This window comes from Anopheles moucheti, chromosome 2, assembly GCF_943734755.1.
Source record: "Anopheles moucheti chromosome 2, idAnoMoucSN_F20_07, whole genome shotgun sequence".
NCBI lineage: Eukaryota > Metazoa > Arthropoda > Insecta > Diptera > Culicidae > Anopheles > Anopheles moucheti.
In genome coordinates, this window is record NC_069140.1 from 87,514,003 (window position 1) to 87,528,338 (window position 14,336).

General features: G+C 43.6%; 5 protein-coding genes across 6 annotated transcripts; 2 read left to right on the plus strand and 3 right to left on the minus strand.

Moving 5' to 3' along the window:
- Positions 1 to 86: 86 nt before the first annotated feature.
- LOC128297452 (longitudinals lacking protein-like) lies at positions 87 to 7,479 on the plus strand. 2 transcript variants are annotated; one of them, XM_053033089.1, is made up of 4 exons: positions 87 to 208; positions 4,478 to 4,695; positions 4,771 to 4,857; positions 4,938 to 7,479. In XM_053033089.1, the coding sequence occupies exons 2-4, from the start codon at positions 4,597 to 4,599 to the stop codon at positions 5,130 to 5,132; spliced, it is 381 nt and encodes a 126-aa protein (XP_052889049.1). In that variant the 5' UTR covers positions 87 to 208; positions 4,478 to 4,596; the 3' UTR covers positions 5,133 to 7,479. The 2 variants fall into 2 exon arrangements, with proteins under 2 accessions (XP_052889049.1, XP_052889050.1); XM_053033090.1 differs by lacking the exon at positions 87 to 208 and adding an exon at positions 665 to 803.
- Positions 7,480 to 7,885: 406 nt separating this feature from the next.
- On the minus strand, positions 7,886 to 8,970 carry LOC128297977 (origin recognition complex subunit 6). The gene is made up of 2 exons (XM_053033698.1): positions 8,815 to 8,970; positions 7,886 to 8,753 (listed from the first exon to the last, which is right to left on the minus strand). Exons 1-2 carry the CDS (start codon positions 8,889 to 8,891, stop codon positions 8,057 to 8,059), a joined length of 774 nt encoding a protein of 257 aa, XP_052889658.1. The 5' UTR covers positions 8,892 to 8,970; the 3' UTR covers positions 7,886 to 8,056.
- Positions 8,971 to 9,200: 230 nt separating this feature from the next.
- Positions 9,201 to 10,409, minus strand: LOC128297797 (methylosome subunit pICln). Its single transcript, XM_053033496.1, has 3 exons — positions 10,160 to 10,409; positions 9,672 to 10,081; positions 9,201 to 9,597 (listed from the first exon to the last, which is right to left on the minus strand). The coding sequence occupies exons 1-3, from the start codon at positions 10,279 to 10,281 to the stop codon at positions 9,566 to 9,568; spliced, it is 564 nt and encodes a 187-aa protein (XP_052889456.1). The 5' UTR covers positions 10,282 to 10,409; the 3' UTR covers positions 9,201 to 9,565.
- A 1,195-nt stretch (positions 10,410 to 11,604) lies between these two features.
- LOC128309533 (rRNA 2'-O-methyltransferase fibrillarin) lies at positions 11,605 to 13,536 on the plus strand. Its single transcript, XM_053045946.1, has 3 exons — positions 11,605 to 11,786; positions 12,024 to 12,421; positions 12,695 to 13,536. Exons 1-3 carry the CDS (start codon positions 11,774 to 11,776, stop codon positions 13,283 to 13,285), a joined length of 1,002 nt encoding a protein of 333 aa, XP_052901906.1. The 5' UTR covers positions 11,605 to 11,773; the 3' UTR covers positions 13,286 to 13,536.
- Positions 13,464 to 14,072, minus strand: LOC128309534 (ribonuclease H2 subunit C-like). Its single transcript, XM_053045947.1, has 2 exons — positions 13,919 to 14,072; positions 13,464 to 13,855 (listed from the first exon to the last, which is right to left on the minus strand). The coding sequence occupies exons 1-2, from the start codon at positions 14,070 to 14,072 to the stop codon at positions 13,554 to 13,556; spliced, it is 456 nt and encodes a 151-aa protein (XP_052901907.1). The 3' UTR covers positions 13,464 to 13,553.
- Between the last annotated feature and the right edge of the window lie 264 nt (positions 14,073 to 14,336).

The following is a 14,336-nucleotide window of genomic DNA, read 5'->3' on the forward strand; positions in this document are numbered from 1 at the left end:
GTATTCTCAAAGTCATATTCGTAGGACCGTACCGGTGAACAGTATGCGCTCAGCGGAACGACTCCATTTTGCATTTCTCTTTCGTCGAGCCCTGTGTTTTCGATCTTCTCCTGTTCCTGTTCGGTTCTGTGCCAAAACAAAAAGCGCCGTGTGACAAAAAAGTAGTTCCGCGCAACGCAACGCATCGTTTCATTATTCTTTCCCAAAGGTTAGTTTTCCAATAAGGCGTATTGAATGCTAGTGGAACGTTCGGACAGCGCGTAAACATTTGCAGTGCAAAGAAATCAGTTCCGTCGCATTGTTGGTGGTTGTGACGGGTAGTAGGTGGGGAGTGGCGGTAACGACGGCGGCATTGTATTCCCATAGGTCGTGTGACAAGAAAAGGATTAGAAAGACACACGAAAGGTAAAACGCGCGTCGCATTGAGAAGCGAAATAGTGGTCGAGTCAAACTGTACATGTAAGCGGTGAGTGGTCGAGCGAATTTCTACCGAATTTCATTACTACTTCGATTGTTGGTAGCGTCAAAGAAAAGGGTTTTCCTGATATACCCACATATTAGCCTTGAAGTTTTGTGAGCCTGCTTTGGAAGTTTGCTGTGTGTGTTGGTGGTGTGTCTAGGTTGTATAATTCGTACACGACAAAAGAGAGAGAAAGAGAGGTGAGAAGCGCATCGGAAAGATAAGCGATTCTAGTGAAATTCGGGTGGGAAGCGAGCGAGCGCAGGTGATATTGGTGTTAGTTTCTATTCAACCCTGTTTAAGTGCAGTGAAGTACAACGCGTCAAAACGGCAACGCGTGAAAGTAAGAAATCGTTCCAGCGAATCAGTTGGGGACTGTGTGAGAATTGAGGGAACGTTTTGCAAACAGTGGAAAAGCGACTGTTCATTTAGCCCAGAAAGCAGTATTTAGCGGCCGGTATTATTCTAATCCCACCGTCCCAGCTAATGTGTCGTTTGTTCTTCAGCCTTAAAATGTGCTCATCCCTTTTATAAACGTCGTAAAAGGGTCTTTTTATTCATTGGTTTGAAAACTGTTTAGCAGATGTGCAACAAAATGAACAGAAATGACGAAAAACGCTGTTTACTTTATGGTTTTGTGCAACAACGGCAGCCATCGCTCACTCACTACACAGTGCTTCTCTGTCCAATTTTGTGCTAGTGTGTGTATATGTGTGCGCGTGAGAGAGAGAAAGTGTGCATCGATGCTATATGTGTTTCTCTGTTTTCTCACTAATCAAGTAATGCTAAATTATCGGTACGCGTAAATTAATCCACAAAAAGCTATAAAACTGCTACATGTACCTCGGAAGGATTGTTTTTTTTATATGGTTGGACACATTTGCTCGAACGCGATAAAAATGACAATTGTTTCCTATCAATGTTGTGACCTTTTCGCACGAATTCACCATACCGGAAATATTCATAACCACCCTTCCCCCCGAACATTGTGCATGCTATGCTTGCACGTACGTTGTAGAAAAGAAGTTCCAGCCAGCGCGAAAATATTGAGGTAGTACTCGCGCAGTAAAACAAACGAGCGGCGCTCCGTCACGTTGAAGGCACGGCAATAGACAAGAAAATCGAAACAAAAAAGGACCTTGGAATGGATGATTTCAATTCACCACACACACGCGCTCGGCCTAAAGTCAGCAACAGCGGGGGACCTTTCCTTTCTCTTGCTCTGCGTCCCTTCCTTCCTTGGAGGTTATGCGTTAGTTTTAGAACCGAAGAAACCAATGTAGAACCGAATGCTACCATAAGAAAAAAAACTCGCACCCAAGCCAACAACAAAAACGCAGTGGAAACGAATGCAAAGAAATTACACAATACCAGTCAGTCCCGACCCTTGCATCATTGTGTAGGTGCATACGCGTTCAAGTACACCGAGGGGTGCATGCATCCGTTCGGCAATGTCATTCATGCAGAAAAAAAAATACAAACGCATGTAACAAACACACACACATTCACGCATGTTCATAAACACAACAAGCATAGCACGCCGTCACAATATGTGCATCGGATGTCTCGTCTTCATCATCCGCCTGCTTGTGCAACTGTCTCTTGAGTGTTTCTTTGAGCTGCTGCTGTTGCTGCTGCCAGCACTATTTACAGAGTTCCGCAGTAGGCCGAGGAGCACAGCTTACAGAATCGCGCAAACGAATAAGCTAAATGGGGCGATTAATAGTGAAACACGAGCAACTTTACTGGATTGGTAAAACTAGATGTGGTATCGCATCATGCACCGTTTATTGAATGCCAAATCGGCCGGGCGGTTGTGCATATTGCGGCGGGTTCAAGAATTTTGATCTATATTGCGGGGGACACCTTGCACATTACACTCAGCCTCAGAGTTTAGCTCAGCCTAGCCGCGTAGTTGCCGTTGGAACAAAACACACAGCGCTCTCTTTCACAAAATATCATGCCACCGGTGTGAATGTTTTTCCTTTGAAGAAGTAGGCAAAGAGATGGAAAGCATTTTGCACTGCAGACGCGCAACCAAGGCTTCGTTAGCAGTGGCTAGAAGAGAATAGCCCTTCTCCCCTTTTGCTTTGTTTGTGCAGCGGGGGCCCGGTTTTTCTTCGCCAACTATCGTGTACACCCTAAACAAGGGAGGATGGTTTTCTTTCCGCTGCTGTGTGGTTTATTATTTTCGACCGAATGCAATCCTCCTTCCTTTCGGGGGGTTTTGTGCGCGTAAAAAATGTTCTTCATTTGTCTTCAAAGCAAATCGATTTTGTGCGAATCGAAGTTGGCGAAGAAATTTCTGAGTTTTGTTTTGCAGGGAAAGTAGTTAAAAGGTCTTTTATTGATTGCAATTACCTTAATATTGTTTTGTATTTTGGTTAATTTTAGGGGCAAATTGTCAGTACTTCGAACTGGGAAATATGTATCAAAGTTAATGCAACTGAAAACCCGTTCTTTGCCACTAGAGCGGCACCCGACGTGGCAAAAACATCAATAGTTAGCGTCTAGACATCGACTTTGCGTATTGAAGTGAACGTCAAAACTGAGGACAGAAAAAAATCCATAGTTTTGTTAATTTTGCCATAAGTATTCCATAACTGGTGGTTTGTTTTTCACAGCCCGCTAATTCCGGGCTGTGTGTACAGATTTATCTAATCTTCTGAAAATGGGGCCATAGATCCGATTGTACCGAACATAAAAACGGTACCCATGTACAATGTTCTCTAATTTTAAGGTGCAAAATAATGAAGAAAAAATGACCAACTACCACCAACCAACTCGTGTGCGGCACCAGAAACGAAGCAAAACAAAAATGGAAAAAATGTACCTACTAAAGAGAGGAAGAAACGACAATATGATGCGAAAGATGCCCATAATGGTAACTGGGCCCGGCCCGTATAGTGGCCCAATTTGTTTATAGAAGGCGCAAAACTCGGTAAAACCGGAAAGGTGGGAAGTGGCAGCCACAATCTAGCCTTTCTAATTCTTCTTCCCCTTCACCTCTTTCTTCTCCACTGGATATGAAATGCAACATTTGATTACGTCGTCTATCCGGGTGATTCTATGTTGGTTGAGGGTGAGCTCTGAATTCTTGGCTAACTGATGAGCCTAAGTACGAACCCAATGTATGAGCAATAAGTATTGTTTTTATTCACACACATCAAAAGACATCTTTTCGAAGGAAACGATTTTCTGTTTTTTGTTTTTGCTGTTTCGGAATAGTGTGGGGTTCGATTTAATAAGAAATACACTCCCTAAGCATACCAATACACATCACCCTTTCGACTAGCTGCTGGAAATGGCAAAAATACAACCCTTTTGCGCTCTTTTGTGGTGGCCCACCCCTTCCTTTAATTTGGCGGACTCCCTCCTCTACCAAAGCGTGTGCAAAAAATGAGGTCACAAACCACGTAGAGCGATTGGAAGAGGAGAACCAACCCCCCAGGCAGGCAGGCTCTGTGTTGTTTTGGAATGGAAACGACATTATAAAGTTGTGCAAAAATCTTTTGGCAGAGTAGAGAGGGAATTTATTTTAGTGTGATTTGAAGGTTTTCGTCCAATGGTAATCACTTTAAAAACTGATATTTTGATCGTAGGGCGTACATTTTATTAATATTACTTATACTTATAGATTTTCTGTGTTTACACTGAAACTACCAATCGTTTTCATATTGATGGTTAGTTTATAAACAATTTCGGAAGCGCTGAAATATGTTTTTAACATTTATTTTGAATTCGTGTTATAGAACAGACACGTAAAAGTAATGCTACAATACCACCAGAGTTGTTAAAACTTTAAATCTGTTGAGGTGCGTAACTAATATTCGCAGTTTTTGTATATTTTTGAAGGATTTATTAGACTTCTAGTCATTTTATTTGAAATGTAGCGTAGCTACGGGGGAATATAGGGACGTCCAACAAAATAACATAACATATACCAACTTATATGTTTACATATGGATAACAAATTTGTTCCAAATGTTTATTGTTTCAAATTTCCCTTCTTTTTAGATTAAATCCGCTGCTGTGTTCGTTGCGTTCGGTTTCCGTTCCTGGTTTTACTTTAGTTCGGAAAAATTTGATTTTGATTGAAATAACACAAATACTCATCTTCAACTACAACAACCAAAATGGCAGATCAACAACAGTACTTCCTAAAGTGGAATGACTTCCAGACGAACATGGTGACATCATTCCGTCATCTACGGAACGAGAAAAGCTTTACAGATGTAAGTAGAGCAAACGAGATTTAGCTGCCAAACGTTTCAACATATAGTAATTGCATTTCGTTTCTCTTTCTGTAGGTAACGCTCGCTTGCGAAGGACAGACATGCAAAGCGCACAAGATGGTCCTATCGGCTTGTAGTCCATATTTTAAATCCCTTCTGGAGGTAATGCTAATAGTTCGTGATTTCCGGAATCCGTTGCCTCGTTATGTACCGATATTGATCGCTCTGTTGCTATTCTCCAGGAAAATCCCTCGAAACATCCCATCATCATCTTGAAAGACGTATCCTACAACCATCTCCAGGCGATCCTCGAGTTTATGTACGCCGGCGAGGTAAATGTGTCGCAGGAGCAGCTACCGACGTTTCTAAAAACCGCCGATCGACTGAAAGTGAAGGGCCTGGCGGAAACGCCAACAAATATCAAGCGGGAAGGTTGATTTCGATGGCCGCAAGCCATCCACGTTCAGTTTTTTTGTCTCTTCCTTTTTATTATCAAAAAAGAACTCTTTTATATATACAACACACATATATATATATACACCTACACCGATACCCGATACATAGCTATTAGTAGTGAAGAAACGAAAGCAAGTGGAGCAAAAGTGGCGGTAGATTGTTTGAACACCGCGCGTGTGTGTATGGGGGGACGAAGATGCGCAAAATGTGTTTTCTTTTTTCTGTTCCTCACTTATGTATTACACACGCCGTGTTAAGTGTTGTAAAACGCGCGAGGCCTGCGGAAGAGCAGAATGATGTTACTAAACCATGTGCATATGTTGCTAAAGCGATCGCAATAGAGGAGCATATTAATCTAGCAAAGAAGAGCTGTGTGGGCAAGCGTAATGGTCAGTTGATGAGGAGAGCGATAAAGGAAGAAAGAGAGCAATTATTAGAACGATAACAAAACAAAACTAATTTAGCATTTCCAGGTGGGAAATGCCGATGCCCGGTTTAAGGCATTTCAGGCGCGCAGCCAGCGGCTTCAATTCAGTTAGGGTGTGCAACGCGGGAAGTTAAGTTGAGGCAGGCATCTGTTAGCGAGAAAAAGGGTACTGTTAGATCTACAATTAAGTGCGAAGTATGAGTAAAGAAAAAACGGAAGGAACCAACAATTGACCAGCAAAACAAGCGAAGGATGGACGGACGCATATTATTATTAGTGATAAACGTAATGCAAACTATTCTACTATATAGGCTGGAACAAAAACAACAACAAAGAAGACGATGTGTTAGTAAGTGAGGGAAAGGATACCAGGAAGTGAAATCGACAGTTTAGAAAGAAGGATGGAAATGTCGGATAGCATTATGTAGACACGCTGTGTACACACAGAAAACCACACACCTTACAAAGGCCTTTTGGACTACATCTCCTTTACCTAATCGGTTGGCATGTTTACAAACACACTTAAATATCAATTCATGCTTGTTTTTGTTCATCAAATATGAGTAAATTGAAATTCATACATTTTAGATATTTTTCTGCTAACTTCCATACGCAAAATAGATTGTGTTCATCGTATTTCCAGACACACAGAGACAGAAGCAGAAATTTTGCATCATTATACAAAAGCCATGTGTGCTGCGTGTAGTCCCTGGTTGAAGGCCTTAAAATGCATAGATCATATAGTGGGATGGATGTAATACAAGAGCGAAGGAGACGAAGCGTGTGTATGGGTGTATGTATATGATTTAGGCATAAAAAGAGCACCACATAATTACCATTTATTCCAAATGAAAAGTCGTACAATACTTCTCCCGAACGTAGGATTTTTATTTCATCTTATTTTGTATCTCTTTTGCCGTGTAGGTAGAACCGTTAACGTTGCTATTGTTTCAGAAGTACGGTTAATTTCTTTTACATTTCGTATCGTATGCAACTTTGAATTCGTTTTGTTGTACACCGATCATGCGGCGATATCTCCTTACCATCAATTATGTTTCCCAATATAATGTTGTTTTTTGTGTACTACGAGTGTTTGTTGCCCTATTGCTCACCTTGGAGCTAATGCTCGGTTTATGATTTATGCTACTCGATATGTTCCATTTTAAATTACTCTGCCACAACGAGGCATAAAGAAGAGCTACGCGTTAAAAGCAACAAAAGATGAACACTGCAACGCGCAACAACAGGAAAGGAAAGAAAGCGATGTGCGCGTACTTTCATTCGTTTTCGTTTCGTTTGCGTGACAAAAAAAAACAACCTGTACATATTAGCGTGAGTTGGTAGTGCGAAGTAAAAATTCATTCACTTGTCGCGTGAGAAGAACGGAACAAATGAAGTAGGAAAACAAGCGTTGGTGGATCAAGCGATCAATTAACATACACCAAAATGGCGATGAGAGACGGAAAGAGCAATGGGGCGCGACGGCAGTTGAAATGAAGGTGGATGGGATTCTCCCCACGTGCGCGCAACAATATCAGCCCCCTCCATCATTCGGGTGGTGGCGTAAGGAAAATGCGCCTGAATGCGGAAACGGTTCACAGCGGTTCATTTGTTAACAAGAACACAGTTTTCGTATCGTGTTACAGTTTCGTTAGAATTTTCCGTTTTGGCAAACAAATTGAACTGAATTTGACTGGCCGGCGCGGGTTTCTCGGGGGATATTTTCGTGACGAGCTTCTCGATACAAGTGAAGGGAAGGTATAGCTCCTCGCACTTTCCGTTACATTGAGGTAAATAATATTGCAAAGGTCTTATTACGTTCGTTGTTAGCACTATTACTAATTCTGTGGAGACGCGAATACATTTTTGTAGGAAGTAAATAACAGCGCGCATGACGACAATCCCACGCGTTTATCTTTCTTTTCCGATTTTTTCGTAGCGATTGTGGTAGATCCGAAAAGGTTTAGCGTTGGAAAAGTACACCTGCTTGCACACCCGTGCTCTAAACCGCTGACGGCGGTCGAGCGTCGTCGTCAACAAATCCCATATGCCCCGACCATTTTGGTGAACGCTCGCTCGGTGGGTTTCGTCAATTTTGGCGTCCATGTCTCAGAGATATATAAGGTCCTAGGTTTTCCTAGGTCCTTAATAGGTCCGGATATCAGTGGTTGAGTTTTAGTTTCGGAATCCACTCTAATAGTTTCCAACTGTGTCTCGCTCGCTCGGTTATTGAAGCCTTCAGCGTCGAACTGATCGTTCAATAATTTAATCAAATTTAATTAAAACTCGCATTTTTTTATTATTAAAATTGATTTGATAATCAGCGGTCTGGCACGATCGCGCATTCTTGTATAGAGGGCTTTAAAAATAATATCTTTTCGTATGTGTATTGGCACGGTAACACTAAATCGTAATATGAAATAACAGCTCTACTAACTAAAAATCTATCTCGATCTCGCGGAATGTCACCGTTGGTATTTACCCACTGCCACGCAACTGTTCCAACTCCCGGTACGCCTTCTCAAGCATCCGTTTCTTCCAGTTATGATACGGTTCCAGCTTTTCGGGGCTTGCGTGTTTCCGTCCAACACCACCGCTACCGCTCGAATCTTCCCCCTTTTCCTTTACAATAACGGTCTCCTCGCTTCGATTCTGATTTTTGCCCAATTGTTTCCCAACCGGCACAGCGGCCAAAAACTTGTCCCAGTTTTTCTCCAGCAAAGTCCACTGCGCTGGCTTTAAATGGCTCAAGGCGACGAGTTTCGTCTTCGGTGGTTTAACCTTTTCGCGTTTGCAGGCCTGATACACGGCCATCGTCGCATACTGTGGATGGGTGAAATCGTTCTGACCCTGACCCTGTCCGGCATAGCGTTTGTACGCCTCCAACAGTGCGGTCGCTTCCTTCTGCATCTGGCTCATTCCCACCTGCACGCAGATCTCTCCTATACCGAGCGTTTTGTTGATGTCGAGAATTTTCTCCAACGTACGACGTCCGTTGGCGTAGGATGTTTTCTTCATACCGGACAGTTTCAGTGCTAGGTCATTGTCGAACGGTAAACCAAGCAAACTGGAGGCGAGATCGATGCACAGCGTAACCTTTGCGTAATCGCCGAGATTAGTCATCGTACCGCTGGATGAACGGATCGCCAGCAGTCGCTGGAGTTCGGTTGCTTTGCTGCAAGATACAAACTGTTAAGAACAAACCCCGTGAATGCGCATGCTATCACTGAACTTACGGTGCAAGGGACTCATGGTTAGTTAGGCCAAATTTTTGAATAAGCTGAGCCAATAGTTTGTTATCACCCGAGGTCATGATTTGTGTTGGATCGTTTCGCTTTCTGTTTACCGTTGGTCTACAAACCGAAGATCATTCCACGCATATTTGGCGCGAATTCAAATGTCAAACGATTTCTGCGGAAGACGCACTATGACAGATCGGAAATAAAAAAATAACACAAACAAAGCAGCGTTGCCATATTTCCGCACATTAGCGTGATGGATCGTTGTTCAGGAAGATTTTCTTTTCTTTCGGTTATCAAATAGCAATCTTCGCCACTGAACATTAGCGCAATAAATACGATGCTCGGACACAAAGAGAAAAAAAAACAAGCGTCCGTTGGAAATTAACCACCCAATAAGGATATGATTTAGTACCATCTTTAATTCAACTTATGACCAACATGATTTAGCAAATCCGTATTCTAGTGCGCTCAGAGCATCTCTGGCATTTGAATGTAATAATAATGTAGACACACGACTCGCGATGATCCAAAATGGCAACTCGTACAGCGTTAAGCGAGCGTATTTCTTTGTTTTTTCTTCATCCCTCCCGCTTCTGTTTTCTGTCTTGGCCATCTTTCCTAGATTGACTCCAAATGAGAGTGTTGTACATCACAGCAAACCGGGCGCTGCCTATCCTAACTCTATCCATCGAACGCAAGTAAGATTCGTTTAATGTGTAGCAGTTTCTTCTCCGATCGTGCATGGTTATTCTTCTGCATCGGCAAATTTTTCTTCATCTGTAACGAACGGTTCCGGTGCGGGTTAGTTTCTGTTTTCCCCGGGGTGTAAGACACACACCATTCGAACTTACCATCGAGCTGCAAATTTCGCATATCTCCAACCTCCTCCAGCTCATCCTCTTCCGCCTCCATGTAGTCTTCGTCCTCGCTAACATCCGAGCCCGGGTTTAAACTCTGACACTCACGCATGGCACTAAAAATTTGATCCAAAATCTCTCGGCTGGTCGGTTGCAACCAAATCTCTGTCATTGCTGCCTCGGATATCTCGGAATCGTGCCCCTCGTCATCTTCCCCCAGTTCATCTGGATGCGCATCACCATTGTTCTCCGGCTGTCCGCTATAAAAGCCGGGCCAGACGATGTTTACGTCCAGCATCATAAACAGACCTTCCCCCGGTACGGACGAAATGGCATGTACTCCAACACGGGGCCATGGAATGCTGATGCTGGCATTCCGTTCCTCGCAGCTCCAAATGCACGAACTTAAACGGTAGGTGTAATGTAACGTTACACCTTAGCCATGCAGGATTGCTTTCATAGTTAATCGAATTCCTATTTACCTTTCAGTCAAATGCAACGATCCCGGGGATGGAATCAAACTATCGCCCATCTTCAACTTCACATCCGACGCGGAGTAAATTATCCCATCCGTCGGCGTAAATGCCTCTCCTATGGTAACCATACTTTTATGATATCACGCTCACAATGTGCACGATGATTTAGACTATTGGCAATACTGGTAATCCGGGTATTGGTCTTCCAATTTTAGTTATCGAGTTCCGTGCACGAGAATGATAATTTACTGCTCAGTTTTTCAAAACAACTCGCCAGAAGCAGCGTTGGTACAGGGTGTTCCAAACCAAACTGTACCGGTTGTCAAAGTCAACAATTTCGTTTTTGCTGTCCCATCCGGCATGCGGAAACTTATCGTTTGGCCATTCTTGTGAAAGGAGTTTTGCATAATTATTTAGTAATTTTTATGAAGGATATTAATTAAGGAATGTGTAAAAAAATATATATTAACCGTTGCTTTAAGCTCTATATATAAACGTTTGTATGAGCCAAGAAAAACCATAACGCCACTACTTGGATTGCATTTTCTACGATTTACGTACATTTACGATTCCTGATAAGTCCAACGCCTTCTACGATTTTTTCGTCCGAGGTACAGTTTTAAATCGGTTTACTTCTTCGGTAACAATCTTCTGTCGGTTGTCCGTGCGTCGAGAAATCCATGAATTTATGGACCGATTTCTTGGCCGAGTTTGTTGCAAATTAGGAACCTCTTCGGTCATCGTGAAGATACTTGTAATTTACATCAGCTTGAAACACACTTTGTGGGATACAACACCACAAAGCACTCACTAATTATTCTAAAAAAATGATTTTTCAATGCAAAAAAAAAGAGACCAGTTTCAGTACGCACGATATCACCAACAATGTTTTAGCAAGACTACTATGATAGGTTCTTCACTGAACACACCGTTTCTTTCGTTTCGTTACATCAACGATTTCACGGTGATGATTTCCAACCGTTTGGATTTTAGAACAATTTCCGTTTCTATTCTAGCATCTAACGGTAAGATAATTTACGAACAGATGAAAAAATATGAAAACTTGAAGGGCTAGAATCCCGTTCAAGAAATAGAATACATGAATAGGTTGAAGTAAAAGGGAATATAAGGGTGCACGGGGCGGCCAGATGGTGTAATGGAAAAAAAGAACAACCAGAAATGGTAGGCTTAAACATCCTGAGGATGCCGTGCCGATAAAGAAGAAGCCATTTGAGTACACTGCATATTTCTCTTGCGTAGCCGTGTAACCGGGCCGATATAGCTAGTTGTTGATAAACTTTATTTCCCATCGAAAGTGTCTGTGCATTTTTGTCAGCCGAGCGTTCGATGGAATTATTTGGGCACTGATCGTTTGTCTGTCACAATGGCAACTCGCTGATGATAGGCGAGTTTGACGTTTGGTAGCATTGGCATCCAACAGCGATCGCACGTGTTTTCGCGATTGGTGCGGCGTGCGGCTGTACCACAGAATATTTGGCTAAATTTCTTATTTTTCCAATCGAATCGTTAGATTGTGCTATATCTTAAGCCAAAGATATAAGCCAATTCCTAGTAAAAGTGTAAACGTGTAGGAAAAAGTGTCTCCTGCTACATTTCAACATGGGTAGGCCAGGTACGTAATGAAAGCGGCGTGCTTCAAAGTTCTCGTGGCCGGCGTCTGTAGCTAAATATGTTTAATAGTTACTCTGGAAGGGAAATACATTTTCTTTGCTTGTGCATGTATTTTCCAAAGAGAAAGAGCTTTCCTTGGCGAAAAGTGTGCCTTATTATCAACGTTTGTTTTGATTTAAATTTGCACGCAGTGGATCGTAGAACAGTTTTCTAACCTCTCTTCTTTTGTGTCTGATAGGATTCTCTCCCAGAGGTGGTGGCGATCGTGGTGGACGAGGCGGACGTGGAGGATTCGGGGGTGATCGCGGAGGCTTTGGTGGCCGTGGAGGAGGTTTTGGCGGCGGTGGCGGCCGTGGAGGAGGTGGTGGCGGCCGTGGAGGAGGTGGTGGCGGCCGTGGCTTCGGAGGACGAGGTGGCGGTCGCGGTGGAGGTCGTGGTGGACCGGGTGGCCGTGGTGGTCGTGGAGGTGGCCGGGGCGGTGGAAAGATGGGTGGCTTTAAGGGTGGTAAAACCGTGGTTATCGAGCCACATCGTCATGAGGGTATTTTCATTGCTCGCGGTAAGGAAGACGCGCTGGTTACGCTGAACCTGGTACCCGGATCCGAAGTCTACGGTGAAAAGCGCATTTCGGTCGACGTAAGTGAATGTTCTGCATTAATTCGATGTACAGTGAGCTCAGCTTAGGTTGCAGCTTTTGGTATGATGACGCGCACAGGGGTATTGAATTGGCAGCATGTAGCCAACGGAGACGCACCGTTCGTGGAAAGTGGAGCCCGAGGCATACCTTTTCGCTGGTGCGCTCTTCGTAGAACCTGCTTACTGAAGCTCTGTAGCTGTACATAACTTTATGATTGTTTGTTAACCATTATTAAGTTGATTCTTGTTTGTTGTCCTATTTTCATTTCACAGGTCGATGGGGGAGAAAAGAAGGAGTACAGAGTGTGGAATCCATTCCGATCAAAGTTGGCTGCCGCCGTGCTGGGTGGAGTAGACAAAATTCACATGCCACCCGGTTCCAAGGTCTTATACCTTGGTGCCGCTTCCGGTACAACGGTCTCGCATGTGTCGGATGTGGTCGGCCCGGAAGGGCTAGTCTATGCGGTGGAGTTCTCGCACCGATCGGGTCGTGATCTGTTGAACGTAGCCAAAAAACGCACCAACATTATACCTATTATCGAGGACGCTCGCCATCCACACAAGTATCGTATGCTGGTCGGATTGGTCGACACCGTATTTGCCGACGTTGCCCAACCGGATCAGGCCCGTATTGTAGCGCTGAATGCACACAATTTCCTCAAAAACGGTGGACACTTCGTCATTTCAATTAAGGCATCATGCATCGATTCGACCGCCGTCCCAGAAGCGGTGTTTGCAGCAGAGGTGAAGAAATTACAGGCGGAAAAGCTTAAACCGCAGGAACAGATCACACTCGAACCGTACGAGCGAGACCACGCAGTGGTTGTGGGTGTTTACCGACTGCCACCGAAGAATGCAGCGTAGTAACGATCGTTTCGCAGGATTGGAGTGGACTCTTTCATAGCTTATAAGAACTAATTTTCTACTACATTTCAACTACAAAATGTAACAACATTACTAAGCAAACAAATATGTCACTATATGTAAAGAAAGTACATAAAAGATACAGAAACGATAGATCGGTGGTAATAATGTCGTTTAACTTTAATTTTTATTTTGTTGGATTTACACCCGATGCAAGACAGATTCGAAAATAAATAGAGCTATATTACAACACACAACTCTCTGTCCATCAGTGGCCATTCTTAATTTTCCCTTCCGGCGCTTTTTTCACCTCAACTTCATCTGTATCGGCATGTAGAACTTCCGATAGTTGCAGCCAGGCGAGTGCTTTCGCTAATGGATCGTTCCTCGACGGAATACGGTCATAATTCCAGTAGGTGAATTCTCGAAAAGCTCCCGCAAATGTAAGCGTCCTATCATCGTCGGCCGAAAGTGGTCTCTTCGTCTCCTGAAACATTACACCCGTGTAACCTTCCGGAAGGATTGTAACTTTTCCCTGCAGCGGATATCCTCGGAGAGCATTACGCAGTGCTGCAACGAAACGAAACGTTTATCAGGGAGGTGAGCAACAACAATACGGGAAATGATACACACTTCCATCCGGCTGTATTTCGGCGTATGGTGTAAAAAACTGCTCCAGATTAGCCGGTCCGTCGCCGTTGATCGTAGCTGGGATGTATTGTAGCTTGGCCGGCTTGTTCAAGCTGTTTGTAACATCCTTCGGGCTCAACTTCAAATTAATTGCCATATTTTAATCTTTGCAAACGCAAACGGTGCTGATTTGCCGTACCGTACCGACACCGTATTTGCCAACCGGATCAGGACCGTATTGTAGCGCTGAATGCACATAATTTCCTCAAAAACAGTGGACACTTCGTCATATCAATTAAGGCATCATGCATCGATTCGACCGCCGTGCCAGAAGCGGTGTTTGCAGCAGAGGTGAAGAAATTGCAGGATTTGCAGGATCGGTTCGCAGGATTGGAGTGGATTCTTTCTTAACCCATAAGAA

What these genes read in the sequence shown, in the direction of transcription:
- LOC128297452 (XM_053033089.1), top strand. Translation starts at nt 4,597, where the DNA reads ATGGCAGATCAACAACAGTACTTCCTAAAGTGGAATGACTTCCAGACG. An exon ending in ACGAGAAAAGCTTTACAGAT is followed by an intron (nt 4,696 to 4,770) that starts GTAAGTAGAGCA and finishes CTCTTTCTGTAG; the next exon opens with GTAACGCTCGCTTGCGAAGG. An exon ending in ATTTTAAATCCCTTCTGGAG is followed by an intron (nt 4,858 to 4,937) that starts GTAATGCTAATA and finishes GCTATTCTCCAG; the next exon opens with GAAAATCCCTCGAAACATCC.
- LOC128297977 (XM_053033698.1), bottom strand. Translation starts at nt 8,891, where the DNA reads ATGACCTCGGGTGATAACAAACTATTGGCTCAGCTTATTCAAAAATTT. An exon ending in AACCATGAGTCCCTTGCACC is followed by an intron (nt 8,754 to 8,814) that starts GTAAGTTCAGTG and finishes TGTATCTTGCAG; the next exon opens with CAAAGCAACCGAACTCCAGC.
- LOC128297797 (XM_053033496.1), bottom strand. Translation starts at nt 10,281, where the DNA reads ATGGTTACCATAGGAGAGGCATTTACGCCGACGGATGGGATAATTTAC. An exon ending in TCGTTGCATTTGACTGAAAG is followed by an intron (nt 10,082 to 10,159) that starts GTAAATAGGAAT and finishes CTACCGTTTAAG; the next exon opens with TTCGTGCATTTGGAGCTGCG. An exon ending in GCGAAATTTGCAGCTCGATG is followed by an intron (nt 9,598 to 9,671) that starts GTAAGTTCGAAT and finishes CGTTCGTTACAG; the next exon opens with ATGAAGAAAAATTTGCCGAT.
- LOC128309533 (XM_053045946.1), top strand. An exon ending in AAAAGCGCATTTCGGTCGAC is followed by an intron (nt 12,422 to 12,694) that starts GTAAGTGAATGT and finishes TTCATTTCACAG; the next exon opens with GTCGATGGGGGAGAAAAGAA.
- LOC128309534 (XM_053045947.1), bottom strand. Translation starts at nt 14,072, where the DNA reads ATGGCAATTAATTTGAAGTTGAGCCCGAAGGATGTTACAAACAGCTTG. An exon ending in CGAAATACAGCCGGATGGAA is followed by an intron (nt 13,856 to 13,918) that starts GTGTGTATCATT and finishes GTTTCGTTGCAG; the next exon opens with CACTGCGTAATGCTCTCCGA.